General features: G+C 41.1%; 2 protein-coding genes across 3 annotated transcripts; both read left to right on the top strand.

Annotated features, from left to right (window-relative positions):
• The first annotated feature begins 6734 nt into the window (after window positions 1-6734).
• On the top strand, window positions 6735-13219 carry fgf10b (fibroblast growth factor 10b). Its single transcript, XM_029511251.1, has 3 exons — window positions 6735-7421; window positions 12147-12250; window positions 12598-13219. The coding sequence occupies exons 1-3, from the start codon at window positions 6962-6964 to the stop codon at window positions 12787-12789; spliced, it is 756 nt and encodes a 251-aa protein (XP_029367111.1). The 5' UTR covers window positions 6735-6961; the 3' UTR covers window positions 12790-13219.
• Window positions 13220-16268: 3049 nt separating this feature from the next.
• paip1 (poly(A) binding protein interacting protein 1) lies at window positions 16269-23664 on the top strand. 2 transcript variants are annotated; one of them, XM_029511653.1, is made up of 12 exons: window positions 16342-16360; window positions 16472-16700; window positions 18276-18427; window positions 18650-18844; window positions 18976-19088; window positions 19192-19303; window positions 19780-19905; window positions 20006-20112; window positions 20290-20407; window positions 20490-20544; window positions 20868-20946; window positions 22439-23664. In XM_029511653.1, the coding sequence occupies exons 2-12, from the start codon at window positions 16502-16504 to the stop codon at window positions 22524-22526; spliced, it is 1344 nt and encodes a 447-aa protein (XP_029367513.1). In that variant the 5' UTR covers window positions 16342-16360; window positions 16472-16501; the 3' UTR covers window positions 22527-23664. The 2 variants fall into 2 exon arrangements, with proteins under 2 accessions (XP_029367514.1, XP_029367513.1); XM_029511654.1 differs by having other exon boundaries at window positions 16269-16687; window positions 18278-18427.
• Window positions 23665-24154: the final 490 nt, after the last annotated feature.

The following is a 24154-nucleotide window of genomic DNA, read 5'->3' as shown; positions in this document are numbered from 1 at the left end:
TCTGGACCAAAGGTGCTTTTTATAGTCAAGGTACTGATGGGGATTAACAGCTTCCAGTTTTTGGGGGGTTTTTTTCAACATGAACTGGTGAAAAACAGAATGTAAATAAATGATTTTTTTGACCGCTTTATTAATTAAAATTGTCAATAGAAATAATAATCAGTGTTTTTCTATCTGAGTATATATTTAGCTGTTTTCTGCTTGAATTGTGGTTTTGTCCTCAGAGCTGGCACTGTGTTTACATTATTCTGGGTACAAGTTCTTTCTTTAGTCATTGTTGTTCCAGTTGCCAGTGATGGGCAAAAAAATTCATAAATCAGCTGCAGAGCCTGGAAAGTTTCCAGCTGAACCTCTGGTGCTCCTCCTCTGGTGTTAGATTGACCACTGAGAAAGAGGCGTTGCAGGTCATCCCTCTCAGGTCCCTCCAAAGATGGCCGCTGTGTTTGTATGATATTGTACAGGGGTTACTGTTGTCGCTGTACCTGTTACATCACCGTGAATGAGTCGTCCCTAACGTCTCTGTCGTTTCATGCTATTAAAAAAAAAAAAAAAAAAAAGATGTTTGTGACAAAACTGCTTTGTAGCCAAGACATGAAATAAAATTTCCTTTTTCACATTTGTACTTGTGTGTGGTGCATGTAAAAAGCAGGAGTGGTCTGCTCCGTGACCTTTCATGTTAGCAAGGTCATTCTGGCCTAAGAGCGCCAAAAACTGCTGGATGTGTAACACCAGAGTCATCCGCACTGAGCTCTGTTTCAGGAATCAGGTTTTGCTGGCCCCGATTTCCCAGGCTTCAGTGTGCCTGATCACTTGACACAGATGAGCGTTGCCCCGCTCCTCACTACCTGCTGCCGTCATTCAAGCCACCCGGTTAGTCAGCAGTAATGGAAGGAAGTAACAAGTAACACAACACTGTGTCACTGCGGTGGAGCATGTGTGTGTCTTATAATGACAAAGCAAACACCACGCAGTTGTATCACCTAACCACATCTCTTTCTGTTATGTCATGTTATGCGGCTTGCTGCTTGATTTTTGCCGTTGCGCAGTGAAAAGAAGTTGAGCTGAAAATATTGGAACATTTCAAAGTCTGATTTGATGGAGCCCTTAACCTTCAAAAGCAGCAAAGTTACATAAATATTGCTCTCCCCTTCAGCTTATTTGTTTTGCATGAAAAAAGATCATAGAATTGAAAACATCACAGCATGAATTTGCAGGGTGACAACACTGGTACGACTCAGTTTCAGCTGTTTCCAAAACAGCATAAGTGGTTGAAGGGGCAAACATGACCATAAAATTTACTCTTCACAGCTTGTGAAACACAATTTAAGCCAAACAGTAGTGGTTTCGATTGAATGTTTACTTCGTTATTAGTAGATTTTCCAGACGTGCCTTGCTAACAGTAGCAGACAAAAGCAGCTTCGAAGCTCCTGAGACACATAACAAAAAAGTTGGAGCGCGCCCGACTGGCAAGTAAGTGGTAATTATTAAATACAAAGACATTTGTCCAACAGTTAAGCTTTAAGGATCTGTTTGCTGTTAATGCGAACGTCAGTAATTATTAAAAAAGTTGTTTTTGTTTGGCTTTCTCTTTTGTTATTTCAGACCTTGAGGTTCTCAGACTTAGATTTTCCATTTCCAACCTGGACCACCAAACTGCTCTGTGAACATAGAAAACTTGTAGCAGGCAGTCCAGGTTTTATCCCACCTGGTTACATGTGATCATTAGAATCCAAGATCCATTTTTTAATGATTTAATCTTAAATATATTCATTCTGTTAGCACGAGTGAGCACGAGCTCAGTAGTAGCAGTGAGTGATAGGGATACATGTCTGGATCAAACTGTTATTTTTTGGTGCAAAAGAAACGTATTTTATGAAATAATGTGTTTTAACATGACGGTTAAAGCACATTAAAGCGACCAAGAACTTTGGCAAATTAAATTTTGCGATGATACACAACACTTAATCGTGCTAATACAAAATGTTAAAGAATGAAATGTACTTCATTTACCAGCTTTGTTGCACTGGTATAGTCAGTATGGCTGTGGTGGTCGACATGCTGTACAGTTACTGCGCGTCACCTCATGTCGCCCTGACAAAAACAAAGCGCCGCCCAGCGTGGAGCAGTCACTCCTTTGTCTGACCTGTAAGTAAATTCCACTACCCTGCTGAAACTGACACTCAGCGGAGGAGGATGATGTAAGTGCCTGTCAGGACAAGGAAGACAACATGACAAATATCTATTGATCACTGTAAAGCAGGAAACAGCAAGCTCATCTTGTAGGTTACCAAACACCCCCGCCAAGACCACGGCCAGGAACACATTAAATATTTACATTTGATGACCAACAGAAAAAGGAGGCCTCCAGTGAAGTGTCGAGCATGCATTTGGTCGTTATCTGTTTGGAACAAGAGGTAACACATCTCCCTGTGATCTGTGAAAAGCATGTTAGTTTAATTGCGCTGCTTACCCCTCAAACTCCAGTGTAAACCCATACGGAGGCTGAAAAAAGACGTAAGTGGAGCGCCGTCTGTGCATCAACCGGCTGTTGGTTTGGAAGAGTCTGTCCAGCCTGGTGGCTCTCATCTGGACCCCATAAGGTTGAATGTCCCCAGGCAGTCAGGCTGGCATCCCTGTACCAGGCCTGTTCCTTTATTAAAGCCTCCTTTGACCCAGCACACACAGAGTGGGCCCCGGGGAATGCAGACAGAGACACACACATGGTTCCCACAGGTCAGTCTGGTTGTTTGTGTGTTGTGCGTTTGATTCCCTCACAGGCCACATACGGATTTGAGCTTAAGTATCTCAGAGTGAGGTGCGTTTCTTGAACATCTGCTTAATGATAGCATTCCAAAAGGGAGGGGCTGAACAAAATCAGAGACACATGACACCAATAAGGTGAATTTCCACAGTTCCACTTGCCGTTGTGATACAGGAATTAAGCAGAGAGCAGGAGAGATTGTACAGTACCTCATGGTGCATCCACCTGCCGCCATAAAGACTTAAACTATACAAACTCTGGGCCACTGAAGAACACAGCCAAAGCTAATATGGATTCACTTGGCTTCACAACAACTTCAGAAAGAAAAATGTGTTTCCAAAAAGCAAAAGTTTCAGAACAAATCGAACATGTTCGTGTTGTATTTAATAATGATGGGCAGCAGCTGTTTAAAAAGTTGAAACAATCCAGTTTGGATGAAAACAAAACCATCGTGACAAACACGGAAAACAATTCCAGAGAAAGTCAAACTTTGTCAACAGAATTCACAGATGGTAGATTTTTTTGATTGATTGTCAAATACTCTATGCTTTCAAAATGGAAACTCACAAATGTTCATGTTGAGTTTCAATAAGCTTTATCACAGTTTCTGTTTTATAAGCTTTATCTTATAACCTCACAGGAGAATATTATATTATATAAATACCACTCAGCGCAGGTGGGTTTATATGTCATACTGCTTCACCCCACACCTAGCTTATTGAGGATAATACAGTTTTTCTGCATCTGAATGTAACTCCAATAAAAAATGCAAATGTGAGCAGGTAAATGTGGAGTCAAGCTGCTATCTCAACAACGAAAAGTGCAAAAGCAAGTGTTTCTTTTGAGACACTCACTTACATTACACTCTAAAAGGAATAAAATTGACCTTTCCAGTGTGTTTTGCCTCAATTCAGTTTTCTTTTAGGCAACTGGAACTGTGTGAAATCATATCTCCACTGATGCATATAAATTTCCGGTATTTGACTTTTTATTGCTTTTATTGTAATTGTTTTTGAGAATAGTGTAAAAACCCAGACAGAGCCGCTGCCTGTAGGGATGGATCAGAAGCATATTTTCTATTGTCTATTGTTTTGAACTATGAAATGCAATTTGGGGATCTAGATCTATAAAGATACACTAAACGCCAAAGCTGTGGAGCTGGGAAGACGATGAGACCATCTCCAGACCCTTCAAATCTCACTTATATTGCATTTAGGAGAAAAAACACAGGCACAGTTATGTTTACAAAGAATTTAGTCCTTGGCCTCTACAGAAATCCTACAAAATCTGCAAATCAGTCAGCATCCTTGCAAGACCACATCCCTCTGAGGACATTACCGTCTTAGTGGAGAGAACATTAAGAGCTGAGGGTGTATCTGCACAGGTCTTCATTTTTCAGTCTGCTCTGGAGTGTGATCTGAGCATTTGGCTCATGCCCTCAATATAAAAAGAAAAAGAAAATTCGTTTTAGTTGCCAGGAAAAGAAGGTTACAGAGAATGAGCTCTTAAACTGCTGGTGGAAAGCATAGAGCTTTAGTATATAAATATGAAGTGAGCAAAAAAATAAATAAAATATCCAGACCAATGTAGAATGCATTAACAAGGTATCTAGGCATGAATGAATAAAATATTAGTACTCTCTTATATTAAATTGCTAAATGGGGTTAGGGTTAGCCAATGACAAGTTACTCCTGTCACTGACTAATCCTAACCCCTACTCAATGATATTGAAGTGGTCAATTGTACTACAACTATAGAGGTTGCATACAAATAGTAGAAATATTAAATGAAAAAGGGTTAGGGTTACCAATAATTACCAAAAAAAAAGAAAACCCCACACATTAAAGAGGAAGTTGCATAACCCTTGAATATAGTTAAGTAATCTACAATGAATTTTAGATTTAATAATTCACCATGCACACCATGCACCAGTGCCCTTCAGGGTGGGCGGGCCATTTTCCACTGGCAAAAAATAATGTTAAACTATAACTCTGTTATATTCAATATAAATGGCGCCTGCTTTGTCCAGTCCCTCTGCACAGATTCAGGTTCACAGCGGGAAGGGACACCACAAAGGAAGCGCAGATAAGATTACTTTGTTTGTATCCCCAGATAAAGTCATGCCAAAAGCAGAGTTAAGACAAGACTGCTCTGGCCATAGATCGTCGACAGACATTAAAGCAGACACTAAAACTGGGACTTAAGAGATGGAAAACAGGGAACAGGACAGACCCTGAACATTAAAGACACAAAGATCAGGGAGAATAGATAAGACTACCAGCAGCACATTTTGTTTATTACACTGGTGAGAACACTGACCATCCCTAATATTTTGCACATTCAGTGCGCATACTGTACATTGTTGTCTAGTCCACTTCGACATTGTCCATCCTGTGCATGGTCCTTGCCTTGAGGAGTAAATGATGCACTGTTCATAAGAGAGAGTCTCCCTGGCTGAGGTCCACTCAGACACCTGAGTCACAGAAGAAGGCGGAGGACTAGTGAGTGAAACTGGAGATCTTCATTGCATTACAGAGCTGCAGGAGAGATAACACACTAAGATAAAGTACCTTGAGGGAAAGAGAGAAGCCTGAGCAAGACGGCCACGACAAGGCAGCATCCAGACTGGAAAAAAAAGTAACTTAATATGATTTTTATCTGTAAAGACAGAGGAGGATGGCCACTTGTCAGGATTATCACACCTAACGAGGAACAAGTGGGTCCATTTCAGTTTGCGATATATCTATCCTCCTCATGCTCAGTCATACGGGCCGACGCATGTACTCAATAAGACAAGTTAACAGGAGAGACTGGGACCCCATTTTATGCAATCGCAACACAGCCACACTTTGATTAACCAATAAAGCAATCATCCCAGCAATCTGTGGCCAGAGGGACTGAGCCAACACTACCAGACTGTGTCTTCCTGCCCTGTAGCATCTATTTAGATAAGTCCTGCTATCACCTTTTACACACTCTCATAAGTTAGATTTCCTTGTAAACAGGCGATGCACACGCACACACACACACGCACACACACACACACACACACACACACACACACACACACACACACACACACACACACGCACACACACGCACACACACAAATGCACACATAGAACCACTCACATATGCAGTGGAGTACTTGGTCCCATATGTGAGAAGGGGAAGTTGAGTAAAAGAGTAAAGAAGGGAGGGATCAAATAACTGAGTCACAGAGCAACACACAACATACACTCATTCTTTGTGATCCCCCTTCAGGTGAGGAGCTCAACCCCCCCCCCACTCCCCCCCCACGAGTCCATGTATCAAGAAAAAGCAGGGGAGCAACTCTGACCAAAATTCAAGGGGAAGAGAAAGACCACCCAATACTGTTACCTCGATGCTGCGTGAAGGTGGAGTCATTTTGGGCTAGAGAGAAAGAGAGAGAGAGAGAGAGAGTGAGGGAAAGAGAGAGAGAGCGAGATGAGGAGAGAGCAAGAGGAGCAGGGCACCAGAAGAAGACATGGATTATCTGACATGCGCCTGGATTGACCAGCGTTCCTCTTTAAGTCTTCAATCCTGTTTGCCTCCTCAGAGTGAAATCTGAAAATGCGTTCCTGCACATGCGGAGCCTAACAGCTTTTGGACAGATAAATAGTTTGGTGCATCTGTTTTGATTTCACTGGGACTAAGATTTTTTTTCACATGTAAAACTTTCTACCTGGATATTAGTGAACTTTTTTTTTTTTTTCCAAGTCAGCAACTGCCTAGAAATGTGAGGGCAACACCGGAGCAGTCAAGAGTAACAGCTACAATTTTAGAGAGCGAGAAAGAAAGTGTAAAGAAAAAAGTTTGTCACTGGAAAACACTAGAAATTCGTTTTTTATTTAATCTTTGTTGATTCCGATTGATTTTTTATTTTATTTTATTTCTTTTTTTTTTATCATCAGCCTAAAATTGATCAGCAGTGGTGAAGAGGAGCTTTGGTTTGAAACTGTGACTAGCTGAACAGTCTTTACACTATCAAACATAAAGAAAAGGCAGAAATTTTTGAATTTTATACAGTTGCTGTATAGTCTGGACTCTGCACTTGGACCACCTCACCCAGCCTGGACTGTGGAGGGCTCCCCTCCCTGCCCTCCCAGCCTATCCTCGCCCCCAGCAGCATGTCCCAGGCTCTGAGGCTGCCTCTAGTCCTCCACACAGCACACTACCATGATCAGATGGGCTGCTGGAGGGAGTAAGGCTGCCTCTGCCTCGTCCGGCTCCGGGGCTGGGTTAGAGGCTCGTTCTGGTTCTGGGACCAACTCCAGACTAAGGTCATCAGCACTGCTTTCCTCTCTCTCTTTGCCTCTCCTGCTGGCCCTTGTGGTTTTCTCCTTTTCCCTGTCTGGGGCGTCCTGCCATCAGCTCCATAGAGAGAGACTGAGGCTTGCCAACCCGCGGACCCTCAGACTTCCACTGAACATCTCAGAGACTGAACTGTTCTCCAGGTCCAGGGCCACTGGGGGCCCGTACGGTCGGCCTGGGGGACCTCAGGGTAGGCATGTGCGCAGTTACAATCATCTCCAAGGGGATATAAGGAGGAGGAAGCTGTTCTCTTTCCAGAAGTTCTTTTTGAGGATCGATAAGAATGGAACAGTCAGTGGAACCAAGAGCAAGGATGACCCCCTCAGTAAGTACCATCATTTAAATGCAAAAAAGAAAACCAGCGATCATAAAAGATCTAATTGGATAGGATCTGTCACATGTCTACAAAAGTTAAAAGTTAGCAGAACAAGGCTTTTAATTGAGTTTACTTTTCGAGTTCCCGGTGCCAATTAAAGGTTTTTAGTGTCTGCAGCTAGACCTTCTGACCTTTCTGCTGAACTTGTTTGCATTTTAGGACACTTGGATGTCACAGATAACAAAATAGCACCTGTTAATTGTTTGAGTCACTTATTCCGACCTTAATACGGAAGATTTAATGTAATCTAATTTAAGAAATCAGGTATTCAAGCTCCCATTACCCAAGATGAACAGCAACAAAAATGCATAAATAGGTTTTTTCTTCAGCAATAGATTTATGTACAAAAAATAGATAAATTCTATGTGAATTTCCAAAGACCGCCAGTCTGCCCATTGGCTGCTAGTTTGAATGAAGCATTCTCAATCAGTCGTCTTTTTGTTTTAAACCAGACATCCCTCTGATATCTCTTCTGTCCAAACACTCAGCACAATGGTGGTAGCTCTCGGATTGCTTAAAAAGGACCAGGGGCAGATAATCCAGCCATTATCAGGCAGTCTTCACAGCCCAGGGTAAACAGCGGTGATAACAACCAGAGAAGAACAGGGCTGGAGCAGGGGGGAGGATATGGATGTTAGTCTCATTGATGCTTTTAGACCCTTTCTGCCTCTCTATGTCTGCATGCGTCTTGCTCCCTCTCCCACTCAGATTGCCCGCCTGCAAGCCAGCAAATTACATAGCCTCAGTCAAAAATCAGACATTTGTTTAAAGCAGTTTGACGTGGTCACTTGGAGAAACACGTCTTTAAAATGATTACATGTTGTATGTTTCGGCATATCAGTCAGTAGAATAGCATTCTCATTAGTGTCCCAGCATTCCCACCGAGCTACGTGTGTGTGCCTATCAGCCAGCGGGCACTCACATGCTCCAGTGGGTGTGTGATCATATAGCAGCCAACGACGGCACATGTGCTCACTTATTACTGCCAAACACACGCACACACACACACACACATGCACATACTGTATACATCTCTGTCCTTCCTGCATACTCTTTTTCTCCCTCTTTCCCTCTCAGCCATTCATGGCAAGTGTATGTGAAATGTTTTAATGTTCCTCCTGGGAGAGCTAAACCACACATTCAATCACAGCGACTTAAGGGAAATGGCACAGGGAGGTAAAATGTCAGGGGAGCTATATGTTTTGACAAGGTCATGAGGGAAAAAAACTTTATTTACTGAGCATTTTACATTGTGATGCCTTCAGTGCCGCTTTCTAAGTTCTAAAACTGAAGTGGTGTGAGGAAGTTTACACAAGTTTATCATAATAGATGTTTGGCTGAATTCACCCTAAAGTTTACATATGTTTAGAAGATGATTTAGCCACTCTGTCCACATTTTATTTACAACTCACAAATTCACACTTTCAGGAGCGCTTTGCCTTTTTTTTTTTTTTTTTTTTTTTTTTTCAAAAGTCTGCTGGAGTAAGCATGACCCGAGCATCGGTGAGGGAGGTGAAAGAGAGACTCTCTGGAGGTACAAGTTCATGAATGACATGGCTGAACATCATTGTGGCCACATCAAAGCCGTGTGTCTTCAGTATCAATGGTGGTGCCATCAAAAAGCTGTGTCCTAAGGGGGTCTGGGGACACTGTGTGTGGATTATGTGCTCGCATATCAGGTTCACATGGTAAAGGATACTACACAACAGCAGCTTCAGTCTTTGCTCTGGCCCCTGGGGCTAGACATGATCCTCAGACTGACATCTTTTGTAAACCCTTGGTGATCCCTTGAAGTGACAAAATGTTTTCTTTATTAATGCGATGAGTAGTGCACAGCTTGCCTTTTCTTGCGAGAAGGCAAGACACACAGGTGATCAATTAATATAGATCTGTCTGTGTGTGTCCGCACCAATGTGAAGGCTTCAGCCTTGGGTGATGCTTGTGGCCCTGTGAGGACCTGGCTCACTGTCTGTTAAAGAACCGGTATCCAGACTCCCACAGATTTATGGGGATGCCAGCGCAAAACTGTCCCACATGGCTTTCCAACCCACTGGGCGCCTGTGCTGAGGTTACAAAGAGGCAGAGGGAAAAGGATGGGGATTATATTAAAGTCAGCTGATCTGCATGGCCTAAGTACATAATCAAGGTATCTATGATTCACAGCTGAGTTCTCATAAAGACAACTAGCAGCTCTCGGACTCTAGGGAAATATTGCAAAACAAGATTCAGGGAAGGCTTGGCGGCAAAAGAGCTCGGTTAATTATCCACGGCTGTGTTGGTGTGAGAGGGTGAGCCTGTCAAGACGTGTTTGTGTGTGTGTGTGTGTGTGTGTGTGTGTGAGCGTAATCAGGCCACCATTTGTGTTCCTGTGCTGCAGGGGCCATGTGTGCAAGATGCTTCAGGACATGGCTCAAGAGTTGTACATTGAGTATACGTGAATTCATGCTTAAGTGTGCGTCTTTGCACATTCACCTCCTTTCATCAGAGCCAAATCAAGCCCTTTACGAGGCAAAAACAACAACAACAACAACAACAACAGATGGCACTCTAATGGAGGTTTGACGATAGAGGTATAGCGATTTCTCTGAGGTGGGTAAGAGGCTGGGTCGAAGTAAATACACTCAGTGTGGTCCTTATCAAGTCTTATTACCATATAACCAGATTTACGCCTCACTCCACTCCATTTTCCCAGCATGTGAATGATGCCATTCAAAATTCAGATTTGAACTTACTAAGTGTTTTTTTGTGTAGACTTGAACATCCATGAAGCAAAGTAAGAGGGAGAGAAAAAAATAACAATAACAAGCTGCAAAGCACATGCCTTTTGGCATCCCACTGTGGAAAAACCACCTTTAATTCCCACTGGCATAGTGTGCCTCCATTCCACAACCAACGCACCATTTACTGTTGTAACTCCAAACAGAGCGTATCAAATAAGCCACACGTTAGGAAAAAGCAACCAGCATGCAAAAGAAAATCTGCTGTCTCCCCACACTTCTGGCTGGCTCACTTTGGGCGACATTTTACATATGTGGTTTGGAGAATTTCCCCAATACAATGCCGTGCTATCACCTCTGAGGTGTATTCTGGAAGAAGCTAAATGAAAAGCTTTCTGCTTTGCCGTTTCCCCATATTTGCTCATTCCTTTCCACTTCTGGGCACAGTTGAGTTAGTAGGATCTGTGGAAGTGCACATTCACCTGCTAAAGCATGAACTATGTATGTGCACGTGAGTATGGGAGAGCGTGTGCGTGTGTGCATGCGAATGTGCGTGATTGTGTGTGTGTGTGTGTGTGTGTATATACAACCTGTCTCGCCCCTGCCTCCGGTGGCTAACTTTGATCAGTGATCATTACAGCCTTTCTAATCCTCACTCCACCCCCAGTCTCACTGTCATGGCTCCTCTGTCCTCCTCTGTTCTTCTTCCTTTCATCCCTCCCATGTTTACAGAGCAGCCAGAGACTGCCATAGATTGTCTTACAACCTCACTCCATACCTGACACCCGATCCTATACAGAAACCAGCTCCTCTCAGATCTTCAATGGCCGTTGTGTCACCGTCCCCACCACCGCCTTGCCGACTCAGACCTCACTGCCCCAAGGTGCCACTGTTTGAACTAGAAATTGATACAGTCAAGACCTCACGGATGAGGAAAGAAGCTGCTATATTTTTATGAGAGGGATTGTTCTTTGGGGGCACACCTGCATCCTCCACTGTCCACTCACGTATGAGGCTGGCAGCCTCAGAGGCCCCCCCAGCCACCGGAGAGTGGGTCTGACACCAGAGCAGGCTGCCACACAAACAGTCATCAGACAGAGGAGGAGCTGCTGATCTGATCAAAGGACGTCGTCGACTCTCTGGAGTTCACACCCCCACACAATGTGTGTGTGTGTGTGTGTGTGTGTGAATGCATGTGTACACATATGTGTGCTTATCAGGATAAAATAACGACAGCTCACAGGAAGTGTGGAAAGGAAGTCAGGGAGGGAGGCATGCCATGGGAACTTGGATGGTTCACCCAGTCATACACACACACCAGCATAAGACGAGATGAGTGGGTCTTGTGGTCAAAGGACACATTCTGAAGTTATATTTCTGTGACCTTTGATACTGAGACAACACAAATAACCGCAGCTGTCTGCAGCAAAAGCATGCCCTTGTTAACAGGGATATAAATTAGCCTCTTTAATAGCCTATGAAAAACCTGAATTATTTGTGTGGGGACTTGGAACCTAAATACCAAACAGAACATAAACAACATATCAACCTATTAATTTACAGGCTAAATGGCCTTTGCAGCTGGAGTCTGTCACACAGGTGTAGGCTGTAATGCAACTTTATAATATCACTGGAATGAAATATGGGCTTATACAGTGATTGTGAACTTCCACACGTTTCCCACATTGTTCCCACATGGAAATATCGTGAGACTTAAACCATTTGCAGATTCACTCCAGTCTGTATTTTGACTGATTATGCCGTGACTCCTCACAGAGTATTCAGTGTGGTTTTCTCTTATCTACAGGAAAACAGTGTATCATCGTTACTTACTATGACCAGCGATTTTTTACATTTGTGTGTGTGAAATAAAAAATCTATATATGTATATTCTCTGTCGGTTAAACTTAAACTGCTAAGAAACACAAGTCATAACCTGATTTTTTCCGAACACTAGGTATCCTGGAGATCACATCGGTGGACGTCGGAGTGGTGGCAATCAAAGGGCTGAACAGCAACTACTATCTGGCTATCAGCAGGAAAGGAGACCTGTATGGAGCGGTTAGTATTCGAGTCAGAGGTCAATCTAGATCCTCCGGAGAGAGATAGTGTTAGATTTTTCTTATTTATCAAAGGGGGGCTTATCTGTATTCCTCTGGCTGCAGTGTACAGTCTGAATGACGACCCCGCCAGTCCACACACGTGAACTGTGCAATTTTGTGTACTCATTTCTACACAGTCACATAAAGTAAAACATTCAATGTAGATTTAGGAGGGGTAAATAAATAAACAAAGGCCCATGTGCAACCACAATGGATTTGCACAAGAAAATTATCTGTCTTTTGCCTTAGCCTCACAAGTTGGGGTTATAACACTGAAACATGATATTTACTGGGGTTTTTTTCCAGAAAGAGTTTGGTGCCGACTGCACCCTGAAGGAGAGGATTGAGGAGAACGGCTACAACACGTACGCATCAGCTGAGTGGAGGAATAAGAAGCGGCAGATGTTTGTGGGTCTAAATGTCCATGGGAAGCCACTCAAAGGGAAGAAAACCCGCAGAAAGAACACGGCCACCCACTTCCTTCCAATTATGGTGTGAGCTGAACAACTCAACAGGAGGAATGAATAATTTGCAGCACTGGACTAGAGAGGTTTTCAATACTGAAACTGTGTAAAATAAAAGACACTCAATCGGAAATCTCTCATTTGGACACAAGGCACTAATATTGTTTTTGCTCCTGAACAGTGAATGAGATCATGCTCATCTACATGTGATGATATCTGTGTTTTGTGCGGCACAAGATGCAATATTTATCCTTTTTTTCTGTGCCAAACAATTTGCAACTGGAGTATGTGTGTAGTGTTGACAACACAGGAGAAGTTGTCCTACCTAATAAACTATAGCAGATGCAGAAGTATCTCAAGACGTTACTTGTACTCCACAGTCTCCTGTCAAATGTAAAGAGGGGAGACAGAAAATGACTACAGTGAGATGAGGTAAGCGATCGGACAGTTTAACATGATAGCATTGAATAATACCACACATTTACAACAAATGTTACTTAACCACTGTGTTTTGACTGTATTGTAATGATTTATTTATTTTGTGAAATATTTAACTTGAGGGGAACATTTACAAGGCAAGCATTCCTTTGCATGCTTTACTTTTTATAGGATCTACTATGTGAAAATAAAACTATCATTTTCTCCTCTACATCATAGTGGTTTTTCTTTACCAGTAGGGAAATGGCAAGTTTAAGCATGAGCACTGAGAAACCCTGATGAGCGTTCAGGTCATGGTAAGTCTTTTCTTATCTGGGTCTCTGAAGTAGGAAAGGACAAAAGGCAACCATTAATGCCTAGCCAAATATTCCATGTGGCAACCATTGCACTAATGATTAGTTCCCAAACAAACGAGAAACATACAAGTCCAACCACAAGAAAATGGGAGGGAGGTAACTTCCCTGGTATGGCTTGTAGATGTTGACATCACTTGCTAATATCACCCCATTACAGTGGAGCTGCAACATTTCCTGATTGCAGGACGCCTTGCATAGTAAAAATAGTTGTTAAAGCACCTGCTAATAATCCTTCCAAAATAAAGGGAAATGGAAAAAAGAAAAGAAATACTTTGACCTATTAGTTTGCATATCAACTTCCCATAATGTCGTTCGACTGGGCCTTGGAGGAGGATCTGCACGTGTGTACGGGAAGAAATGAGAAATGTGAACGAGGGTGAGCGATATGACCTGTGTCTGACCACCCACTTCCCTCAGTAATCATCTACAAACACACTAATCAATGACAGCTGTCTTGATGCCAGATCAAAAGACCGCAGGGAGAACATTAACACCGCAGGCTTCCGGGCCTCATGTTCTCTTATCCCGCCTCTCTGAACATCTATCTCAAGACAGGCATGAAAGATTTGGAGTGTCAAGGAAGACAGGAAGGTGGGAGAAGTGTGAGAGGTTACAGCCGCTGTCTCCATTACCCAAATTCATCCAAGTTGGCCTGTGACTGTGGTCAAAAAAAAGAAAAGAAAAGGAAAAAATGGTCTGTGCTATAGGAATCCAGAGCACAGGAGAGCTTCACCTTTAACCGAAGGTGCGTTGTCATTTAATGGGTGCTTAAAGAATCACTGTAACAAAGGATAAATACTGAGGAATGCAACAGTGCACTCCACCGCGACAGTAAAGGCCAATGGTAACATGTGGAATTCAGTTCTAAGCCTGTGTACTGCATTTATTAACCATGTTTTCCCCAAGTCTCTGTCTCTGTGCAGTTCCTCTCCTCTCTCTCCCTGTCCTCATCCTGCAGGTGATGAATCATCACTAGCCCATGTTCCTGCAACGCCTGCTGCTCCCATATCTGCATGAATTCCATCCAGCATTGTTTCTATGAACTTCATGCAGCATCATGTTCCTGCCTACACCTGTTTTGAATATCCCCTCCTCCTGCTCTCATTCTCTACTCTACCCAACTTTGCCCCCCACCCCCCCACCCCCCTTTGCCACTGTCATCAAGTGCTTGCTCATCAGGGGATCTGTTGGGTCTCTTTAAATTATTTTGTTTATCTGGATGTAAGATATCAAATGGCACACAGAATTGTGTGAGGAGATTGTACAACACATTCAGTAGCAATGAAACAGCCAATAAATCACCAGATATATAACAGACTCAAAGCGTACTAATGAGTATTAGCCTCGTTGTAAACTGGTCCAAATGCATTTGACACCCTGTGCATTTGGAAGACTTGTGAATGTTTGAACTCCCTCCAAGACACTGCAACAGAGAAAAAACAGCAATAACAGAAAATAGGGGCAGTAATTGTTTATCAAAGCGGGTCTCTGCATCTCTAGTACAGGAATTCTCTGTGGCATAATGCAATCCAGCTTTGGGAAACAAGTGGAAAATGACTGGAGGCTAAAACAACTAATGAATACTTACACTGAGAGGACTGGTGCAACACATGTTTGTAGTGGGCAGCTACTGAGTGAGCTCGGGGAGAGAGGCACGTCTGACGGGTTACACAGGTCGAGAGTCTACTCTGGGGATGTCTCTGACGTACCGGCTAAATGTAATTGTACAATATTTGGTGCGTCAATACATATCTTAGATGACTATGAGGTTCTCTGCTCTTTCACTCAGTCATGTTGTGCAGACAACCACAGCCAAGCCCCACAAACAATGCAACAGCCAACTCTGGTTACAGTGAGGTCACATCCGTAATATTATTGGGGAATTTGGTGATTCAAAAATTAAATCATGCAGACTTTTTGACTAAAAAACAGTCAAGTTTCTAAAATTGACTGGAGCAAAATAAGTTAAGTATTTCTCCACCAGTAAAAGGTACCATTTAAAAGGTATATTTGTAAATACTGAGGTACACTTAAATTAATAAATATCATGGGGGCAGATAGAAATTGCTGATTTTTCCCAGGGATAGAATTGTGGTAAGAAAATTTGCAATGAACTAATTTTGAAGGCTAGTCAGGAGCCAAATTGTTTGATGAATCCTATTTTTTGTTTCTTTATACTAAAATTCAACTACAATTACAGAATATTCAGCAATATACTATTTATTGTACCCGTTCAGATAATAAAAAAAAAAAAAAAGAAAATTATAAATGGCTTGACAGTTGTTAAAATTAGCCAAACTTAGTACAACCATTGAATGCAAAGGTTTGTTTATTTGTTTGTTTTATTTTTTTTCAAGATAAGTGCTTTGAGTTTTGATACTTTCAATGAATTTTTTACCCGATACTAATACATCTGTGAAAATTGTTGAGATGTGAGAGGAAATAAATCTTCTTTTTTTTTTTATTTAAATTTTCTACTTTTAACAGCAACTCATTACCAGGAACAACACATCTGAAAGGAGAAATATAAGAAAAGGTTAAAGACACCTAATATCTAGAGTCTCTTACCCACCAGGCGCGTAAAGACACTGAAACTTTTACCGATTAGGGAGCAGATCTGAACTGCGGACGCTGTCACTTCCACGCCGCGCCACCGGAGGGCGCCAGTTTAATCCTGATGTCAAACACTGCCGCCGACAACCGGCGACAGCGAGTTTGTTGTTGGAGGAAGTGCCCATAAAAAGTTGTGATGTGATATTCAGGGATACCATCCGATCGAGCAAAAGCCACCATGAAAGAAAGATAGGGAGGGTTGTTTTTTGTTTTCTTTTTTTTTTGGTTCCTTTATTTGTTTGTTTAGCAACTGCAGTCGCAACAAATTCCCACAAACAGACAGTGATCGCCACATCTTCTTCTTTTCAGATGCTGCTCTGAAAGCGGAGCCTCGCAGCCATGAATCACAATTTCGACCGAGCTCCCGGAGCGGAGAGGACCCGCAATCCTCCGACGGACCCCGGGGCCATGTCTGCCGGCGGGGACGGCGACGCCAAAGCTAAGATTTTCAACCAAAGGGAGCCGCTGAGACAGCCGAGGACCTCCCCGCCTTTCGCCGACGGCGCCGTTAGCACGACGGGCGACGTGACGGCCGCAGGTACTGGAGCTAACACCACCGGCTAACGGCACTTATCCGCCCCTGTCATATGTCGCCGAAGGGTGCGGGCTGTGTCCTGGTTTTAAAAGTAGCCTCCCGATTTATATTTGAGTTCGTTTTCCTGGAATAAAACAGGCTTCACTCGTCAGACATGGTCCGAATATGCCGCGGCTGTCATTAGCAGGCTAGCTGCCAGATAGCATCGATGCTAGCTAACCTTAGCGTTGTGGCGTTTGGACGTGCACCTGTTGGACTGTTATTTCATGTGAGGTAATTTAGCAGCTAAATAAAGATCCCACTCGGGTGACACAGTTGAGGCTGTCCTGTCCGACTAAAAGCCCGGTTTCGTTATAGCTCACTCGAGTTAACAAACAGGAAGATTCAGTTTCCCTTCCCAGTCTGATGGTGACACAAAAACAAGTCTTCTCATCACCAGCAGAGCCATGTCCGGACTTTTACTACGACAAACCAGCTGACATACTGCTGACTCCTCTGTTGAAAGAATATCAAAAAGCCAAATATAATTCAAATGTTACTTCATGTTATAAATATGCAACAGAGATGCAACGATTGCAGCACAAAGAGAGTTTTTCTAGATGTTAAGGTTTTTGTGTTAACATGTTGTCTGTAATACTCAGAAGAAAACCTCACAACAGGAAGGTCATCACCTTTGGGATGATTGATGTCAGTTCCAACGCCAAAAACAATCTGTCCATGTCTGGGTGTTTTTGTGGCCTGTTTGTGATCATCTATTTGCGACTGACCTGTCAATGCTATAATTCAATAAAAAAATATATATATGCTCATGATCTAAAAACAACGTGATGAGACACGCAGGTCTGAAAGGAAGACCTGATTTAACTTTGACATTTAACATCGATGTGTTTGTAGCCACCACACCGGTGAAAAATGCTTGACCTTTCTCTGGAAACATCACTTTACTAAGCCAGTGTGATTTTGAGTGGATAAAATCAGGGAGTTGACATACGTATGTTGCTCTTACACAGATACCAACATTAGTCTTGGATGATCTCCTCACAGCAGCACTGCAGTTAGTTCTGCAGAGTAGAATGTATTGAGTGTGTTGATGTTTTCTGTGTGCATGTCTGTTGTGTGTATTATATTGTTGTTTATATTCAATTCCTGCTACAGCTGATGCCTCCGGTTCCACAGATCACCATCATTGTCCAAAAGCTGGTGGTGGCAGGGAATCCTCTCTGGATTACATGTTTCTTCTTTAGCATGCACTTGGACACTGTAGTTTATTTTTAGTCATTCCCGCATACATCTTCCTGCTGCCATAAATACTTGATAGCGTACCAAATCTCTGCTGGGCCCATGTGAGTTCAGCTGTGTTGTGAATTTAATAGGGGATTTTTTAATTTAATTTATTTATTTTTTTTTTTTTTTCAAAATCTTGACATAGTTTTTGGTATAAATTACTGTCTGTGAACAAGAAGTAATATAGACCATTATTAGCCTTATCAGTAAATAAAAAAGAGCAGTTTACCTTTGTGGAACGAGTATTTTCACGTATAAGAAAACTTAAAGGCATCTTTTTTCTTCCTCTTTCAGAGTGTAAAAGACAAAGCAACTCCCAACAAAATGCGAATACCAACAGTATGTCCAGCCCCAAAGAGCGGCACGAAGTGGACCCTGTGGTCAAGTCTTCAAAGCTTTCAGCAAATGCTCCAGAGTTTGTCCCCTCTGGATTTAATCTGTATGAAGTAAGCTATTTTTATGCATTTATCTGAATGGTGTTAGTTAGTAATGTATTATGTTTCATCTGTTGTTATTGTTGTATAATTTAAAATATGATTTTAATTCAAACTGTACTACCTATTCATGGTTTTACATTGCCATGACAAAATGCTATTGATTTTTTTTTTTTTTCTCCCCCTTTACATTTTAATCATGTTTTTATGTTTTTATTGTGCTTTTTCATGTAGGAGCCCACTTATGATGACAGTGAAGAATATTATAGTGAGCCGACTTTAGCAGAAATGGTCACAGACTTTCTCGGTCACCTGAGCTCCTCACCAGGCTCCTTTGAGTCAGATGTTGAGTACATAACTGGCATACTCAATAATGGGGTTACTACTGAAGAGTTGTTGCAGGAGCTGGTGGAACTGATCTATACACAGGTTTGGCATTTATTTCTCATTTTGTTCTGTATATCTTCAAAGTTCCTGTTAGTACTGTGCACATGTTAAGTATATCATCTGTATATGTTTTTGCATAAACTACCCCACTGGATATAATTGTTTTACCACAGTCCACTGCCATTCCAAACTTTTCCTACACGGGTGCCAGACTGTGTAACTACCTGTCCCAACATCTCACTGTCAGCCCACCAACTGGCAACTTTCGTCAGCTGCTCCTGAAAAGGTAATTTATTAATTTATTTATTTTTTTCGATTTCTTTTCGCTACGTTTTATATGTCATTCATTAAAATCGCCTTTTAGAAAGTAAGAGTATTGTCTGCTGTAGGTGTCGAACAGAGTATGAACAAAGGGATGTAGCTGTTAGAGGAGACGCAGACACTCAAAAGAAATTTCACTCCTATGTGCTTTTTCTTGGAGAGCTCTACCTTCACTTAGAGGTAGGAGGTCACAGTCATTTGTCTAGTGTGGTGGTGTATGTTGTTTCTGTTAAACAGCATTGTCATTCCAAAAGTTGAATGTTTTCATTGTGTTAATTTCACCACATTATTATATATCATAAAATTTTTTGAACCCCCGCCTGCCATCTGACTTTTTTTTTTTTTTTTATGTATATTTGTGCCACCTGAGTTTCACCTCAATGAACTAAGTGTTGAGTTTAGGAGCTTCTTATTACAATTGTTTATTATTACAAAATTGTAATAATAATTGTATTTGTAATAATAATCTCTGAATAACAGAATATGACTCTGCAATCTCGTTGTCAGACCTTTGTCGGTCAAAGGTCAAATTTACTTATATAGCAAATTTAATACCACAGGAGTCAAATGAAGTGCTGTACAAAGTTTAAAAACTTGATAAAAGAAAAGAATGGTTGACATTTATAGCAGTTTGATTTGTTTTGATGCTTGTTTAGATCAAGAGTGGAAAAGGTCAGCCAAACAGAGCAGAGGTCCTCCTCGGTGCTCTGAAGGACTTGATGAACAGTCTGTTCTCCAACCCTGTGGATGCAAACCTCATCTGTGCTGTCAAACTGCTCAAGGTTTCAAATCTCAGATGAACTTACTAACAAATTTGTGTTGCAAGATTTCCAGCTAGTTGGATTTTTGAGGGAGGTAATGAGAATGCATTTGAATTTAAAGCTTACAGGCTCTGTCCTCGATGACACCTGGAAAGAGAGTAACCAACCGCACATGGAAGAGCTGATCCAGAGAATAGAAACGATTCTACTGGATGCCCAGTGCAGCAGGTGTGTCTTTTAAAATGTTCTTTATGTGTGTGCAGCTGATACTCAAAGGCTATGCTTAAGGAAACTACAGGTCTACTAAGACTAAATCTGAAGTACATGTTGTAACTTGTTAACAATGATACCCAAGAATACACAAACAGTATCAGGACTGTGTGATTTGAGCCGTGTCCTCCTCAGGGATGTCAGACAGATGCTTCTAAAACTTGTGGAGCTGAGATCCAGTGACTGGGGCAGAGTCCGTACTGCTTCAGCATCTAGCAACGCCACACCTGACAATGACCCCAACTATTTCATGGTTAGTTTTATCTGTTCCCTATTCGCTTTGCCACATTTTTGTCTTCTTTTTTAATAGACATGGTTTTGTTTCTTTCTCTCAGAATGAACCTACTTTCTACACAGAAGATGGCACACCTTTTACAGCAGCAGACCCAGGTGAGGCTCTTCACTGAACACATTGATCATCTTTAGTACCGTAAATCTTTATAGATACTGCTGTAGGATGTGCTGTTTTAGGTTGGACTGAAAGAGAAGCGTCTAATTATAATTGCTGGTTAAGTGTATGTTTATTAAAATAATTTAGAGGAGGAAAATTAATACAAATCAATAGGCACATGCTGGTAATATGTCACAAAGTCATAAATGCTTCCTCATTATTTTAGATTTAGATTTTGATTGGTTACTCATCATGATTGGTCTATTTAAATTACTGAATCAGTCATTCCCGTGTCTGAATGTTCGTGCCTCTGCTTTTACAGAATATGCTGAGAAATACCAAGAGATCCTGGACAGACAGGACTACTTCCATGATATTGATGGAGAAAATGGAAATGAAATGTAAGTACATGTTGTGGGAATTATATGATGTCGATGGGCCTACTATATTAATGGGGGACCATTAGATGTTTTGCTGTGGATTATTGTTACTATTCACATATATGGTTGTCCAAAATTATTTAATGAAGGTACCTTAAAAGAGTCCATGTCACATCTTAACTTCCGATTGTTTCATTATGTTGGTTGTGTAGACCATAAACCACAGCGTTGTGTGGTATATTTGAAATCAAGCTTACGTCACTGCTGCTGTAAGGACATAGTGGCACTAAAACAACAGCTAAAGTAGAATGAGACAGATTAGGTCCTCAGAATAAAAAGGAACTGATTGTTTATTTTAGAAAATATATGGTGCATTGTTGGATGAAAGAAAAAGACGAGATAACAAATATGTCAGAGATGCCCTTTGGGGCTTAAACAGATGTTTGTCTGTTTGTTTGTTTTTTTTTTTTTTTTTTTTAGCTCTTTTAAGACCTGCTAGACTGATGATATCTCCACAGTTTATCAGTGAATGATGTTAATAATGATTAATGAGAAACAGCTGCAGCCACAAAGCTGGCACACTCAGCATGCTGTCTCATAACGGTAAACACCATTCATAATTGCCCACTTAGTGCTCCTGTAAGCATTTAACAAATGAATAGAGCATGTGATAATGACATTACACTATGACTGAGCACTTGACTAAGCCTTAGGACCACATCCCATTCTGTATTCGTTTAAATAATCTATCTTCTGCTGCAAAAATGTCAAAAATAACTGGAGAATATGTCCAGCTGATCCACTTTGCTATATAGTAAAGTGAGACCTGACCCCACTGCTGCCGTCCGCCATTACTATAAAACACAAACAAGTTCATGAAGTAGTTTAATTACTTTTTTTGTTGTTTATTTTTTGGTTTAAAAAAAGAGAAAAGATTGATGGTCAAAAACAGACGGCTTGTAAAGCATTAATACAATCATCCATCCTTGGAGGCAGATGCTGAATCTCTCTGGCAATACAATGGTTTATGTTACACTTTAGATACAGGACCTGTATTTAGGAGAAGGATCAACTAAGTTCTGCTTCATTTTAAGTAAGAGATGTTCTGTCAGCTACTATCTTGGTAACCCATCACTAGTTAATGCTTTTATTTAAGACTGTACAAGTTCCACAGTGCTGGCACATCATCGGTCATGTGACTACATAGCAGCATAACTCAGGTCATATGACCAGCACTAACCCTTTGGCCCCTGAGCTTGGCAAATGTGTTTCATCGGCCCACAATGCAACAGGGTTGACCACGGCTTCGGATTCAGTTTAGTCAGCATTTGGGTGTGAAAGAGGGCTTAACTTCCTCCTGTCCTCTTTGTGTGTGAGAGAAAGAGAGATGATGCATTTTTGTGTGTCTGTATTGTCTATCTTAGTATTAGTTACAGAATCTATTAGCATTTGTATTGTTTTATGTCTCTTAAAGATCTAAGAAGTTTCTAAATCCCTCGTGCTGTCTTCACAGATACGACTTTGAAGATGAGATGGAGCCTGAGATAGAAGAAGCTTTTGAGAATTTTTGTTTAGAATCAGAGAGGAAACGACAACAATGACATGACAGTAAAAATGTGTGACCCAACAGGCCCATACTTTTATTTTCCCATTTAACTTGCTGAAATGTTGAAAAGCAAAGTTTTACTGCAAACAACAATTTTAACAAAAAGCTGTCGATAGTTGCGCTTCTGACACTTTTTTCTGTCTTGGTTGATTAGAAACAGGGACAATCAATGGGGCAATCATATGAACAAGTATGAAAACTTTTCTGGGCGTGGAAGTTCTCTCTTTTTTGTCTTGATTTCTTTCATTCATGCCTGAAGTAAATGCCAAGACAGAAATGGAGTGCTGTGGATTTTTTGGGTTATTTTCTGAAAGGTTTCATCAAATTGTGTGCAAAATTTTTTTAGATGTTAATTGATAACTCCATTCACAAGTTAAAGGCCAAAAAACGTCAATCAGTGTCAGAGATGCATTATTTATTTAAAATGGACAGGAGATGGCTGAGATGGAGGTAGTTGTTTATAGCACATACCTACATAAAAAGTATACACAACCTACATTTCCACCATCTTGACATTGTGTCTCTGGTCAGGTTGCCAATATTGAACAGTTTTTGAGGCTTTTTCGCATTTCAATTTGGCTGCAGTTCCCTTAAATGGTCGGTAACTGTCAAACACTGAGCAGCTTAGGAAGGGAGTTACAGCACTAACATGAACGTGCACATTAATTCAGTCAGTAAGTGGTTCATGAATGTGGGTGGGAAGGTTTAAATTGTTTCTTTTTAAATACATAATTTACAATTTTGAGAATGCTGTGCATCTAAATCCATTTTATTTCTTGAATGTAGCTTTGAAAATCTACGCATCTAGCAGTTTGCAGCAGTGTTACACAGGAACGCAACTGCACAAATGATTCATTTTTATCTCTGAAGGACTGTTCATCAGCAATCAATTGAACCCATAAAAGGAATGTTGTTCGATAGTTTGTAAATATTATTTATAGTATATTGGTTGCCTGCAATAAATTCTTTATAATGTGAGTTTATTTGCTTGATTTGTTGACAGCCTCATTGTATGCAACAAGCTGAATATCATGAAAATAAAACATTTTGTCAGATTCAATCAGCAGTTTCTTAAGATGTGTAGAAAAAAAAAATAATAATATGATGCATAACAGTGAAACTCATAACACAGGTTTTCTGTCAGGAGCTGAAACTTGAGTCCAAAAATTTGTATTGAGAATAATAAGAATAAATGTAATAGATATGTTTTTAATAAAAAAAAATGATAATAATCTTTAGGTATATTAAAAAAAGAAAACAAAATCAAACTTTTCCCAGACCAATTCGTTCAGAGCCTCCGATATGCTGACTAATGATAAACTAATGCCTGTGAAGAAAAGGCTGAGTTAACTCTCAGGTTTCGGTGTTGTGCGTTGTACAAACACTACAGGATTTTCCCCACAAACTACTCTAAAATTATGACCAATTGATTAAACTATAATTGTTAACTACAAGTGTGACATTAATACAGTTTTTTCTTTTTTGGGCCATCACACTATTTCATCTCATTAAGTGGTCAGCTTCCAGCTGTGACCAGGAATATTCCCAAGCATAAAAATGTCCATGCGAAATGTCCGAATTGTATATTCATAAAACTATTCAATCCAGAAATAAAAAATGTGT

The sequence above is a fragment of the Echeneis naucrates genome, chromosome 9, assembly GCF_900963305.1.
Source record: "Echeneis naucrates chromosome 9, fEcheNa1.1, whole genome shotgun sequence".
In the NCBI taxonomy this organism is placed as follows: Eukaryota; Metazoa; Chordata; class Actinopteri; order Carangiformes; family Echeneidae; genus Echeneis; species Echeneis naucrates.
Note: the sequence above shows the minus strand (reverse complement) of the source record. Positions and strands in the feature narration are given on the sequence as shown.

Bases quoted from the DNA above. Each gene is read 5' to 3' on its own strand.
- fgf10b (XM_029511251.1), top strand. From the start codon at position 6,962: ATGATCAGATGGGCTGCTGGAGGGAGTAAGGCTGCCTCTGCCTCGTCC. The intron at 7,422-12,146 runs GTAAGTACCATC...TCCGAACACTAG, and splicing joins GAGCAAGGATGACCCCCTCA to GTATCCTGGAGATCACATCG. The intron at 12,251-12,597 runs GTTAGTATTCGA...GTTTTTTTCCAG, and splicing joins AAGGAGACCTGTATGGAGCG to AAAGAGTTTGGTGCCGACTG.
- paip1 (XM_029511653.1), top strand. From the start codon at position 16,502: ATGAATCACAATTTCGACCGAGCTCCCGGAGCGGAGAGGACCCGCAAT. The intron at 16,701-18,275 runs GTACTGGAGCTA...TTCCTCTTTCAG, and splicing joins GGGCGACGTGACGGCCGCAG to AGTGTAAAAGACAAAGCAAC. The intron at 20,408-20,489 runs GTTAGTTTTATC...TCTTTCTCTCAG, and splicing joins ATGACCCCAACTATTTCATG to AATGAACCTACTTTCTACAC.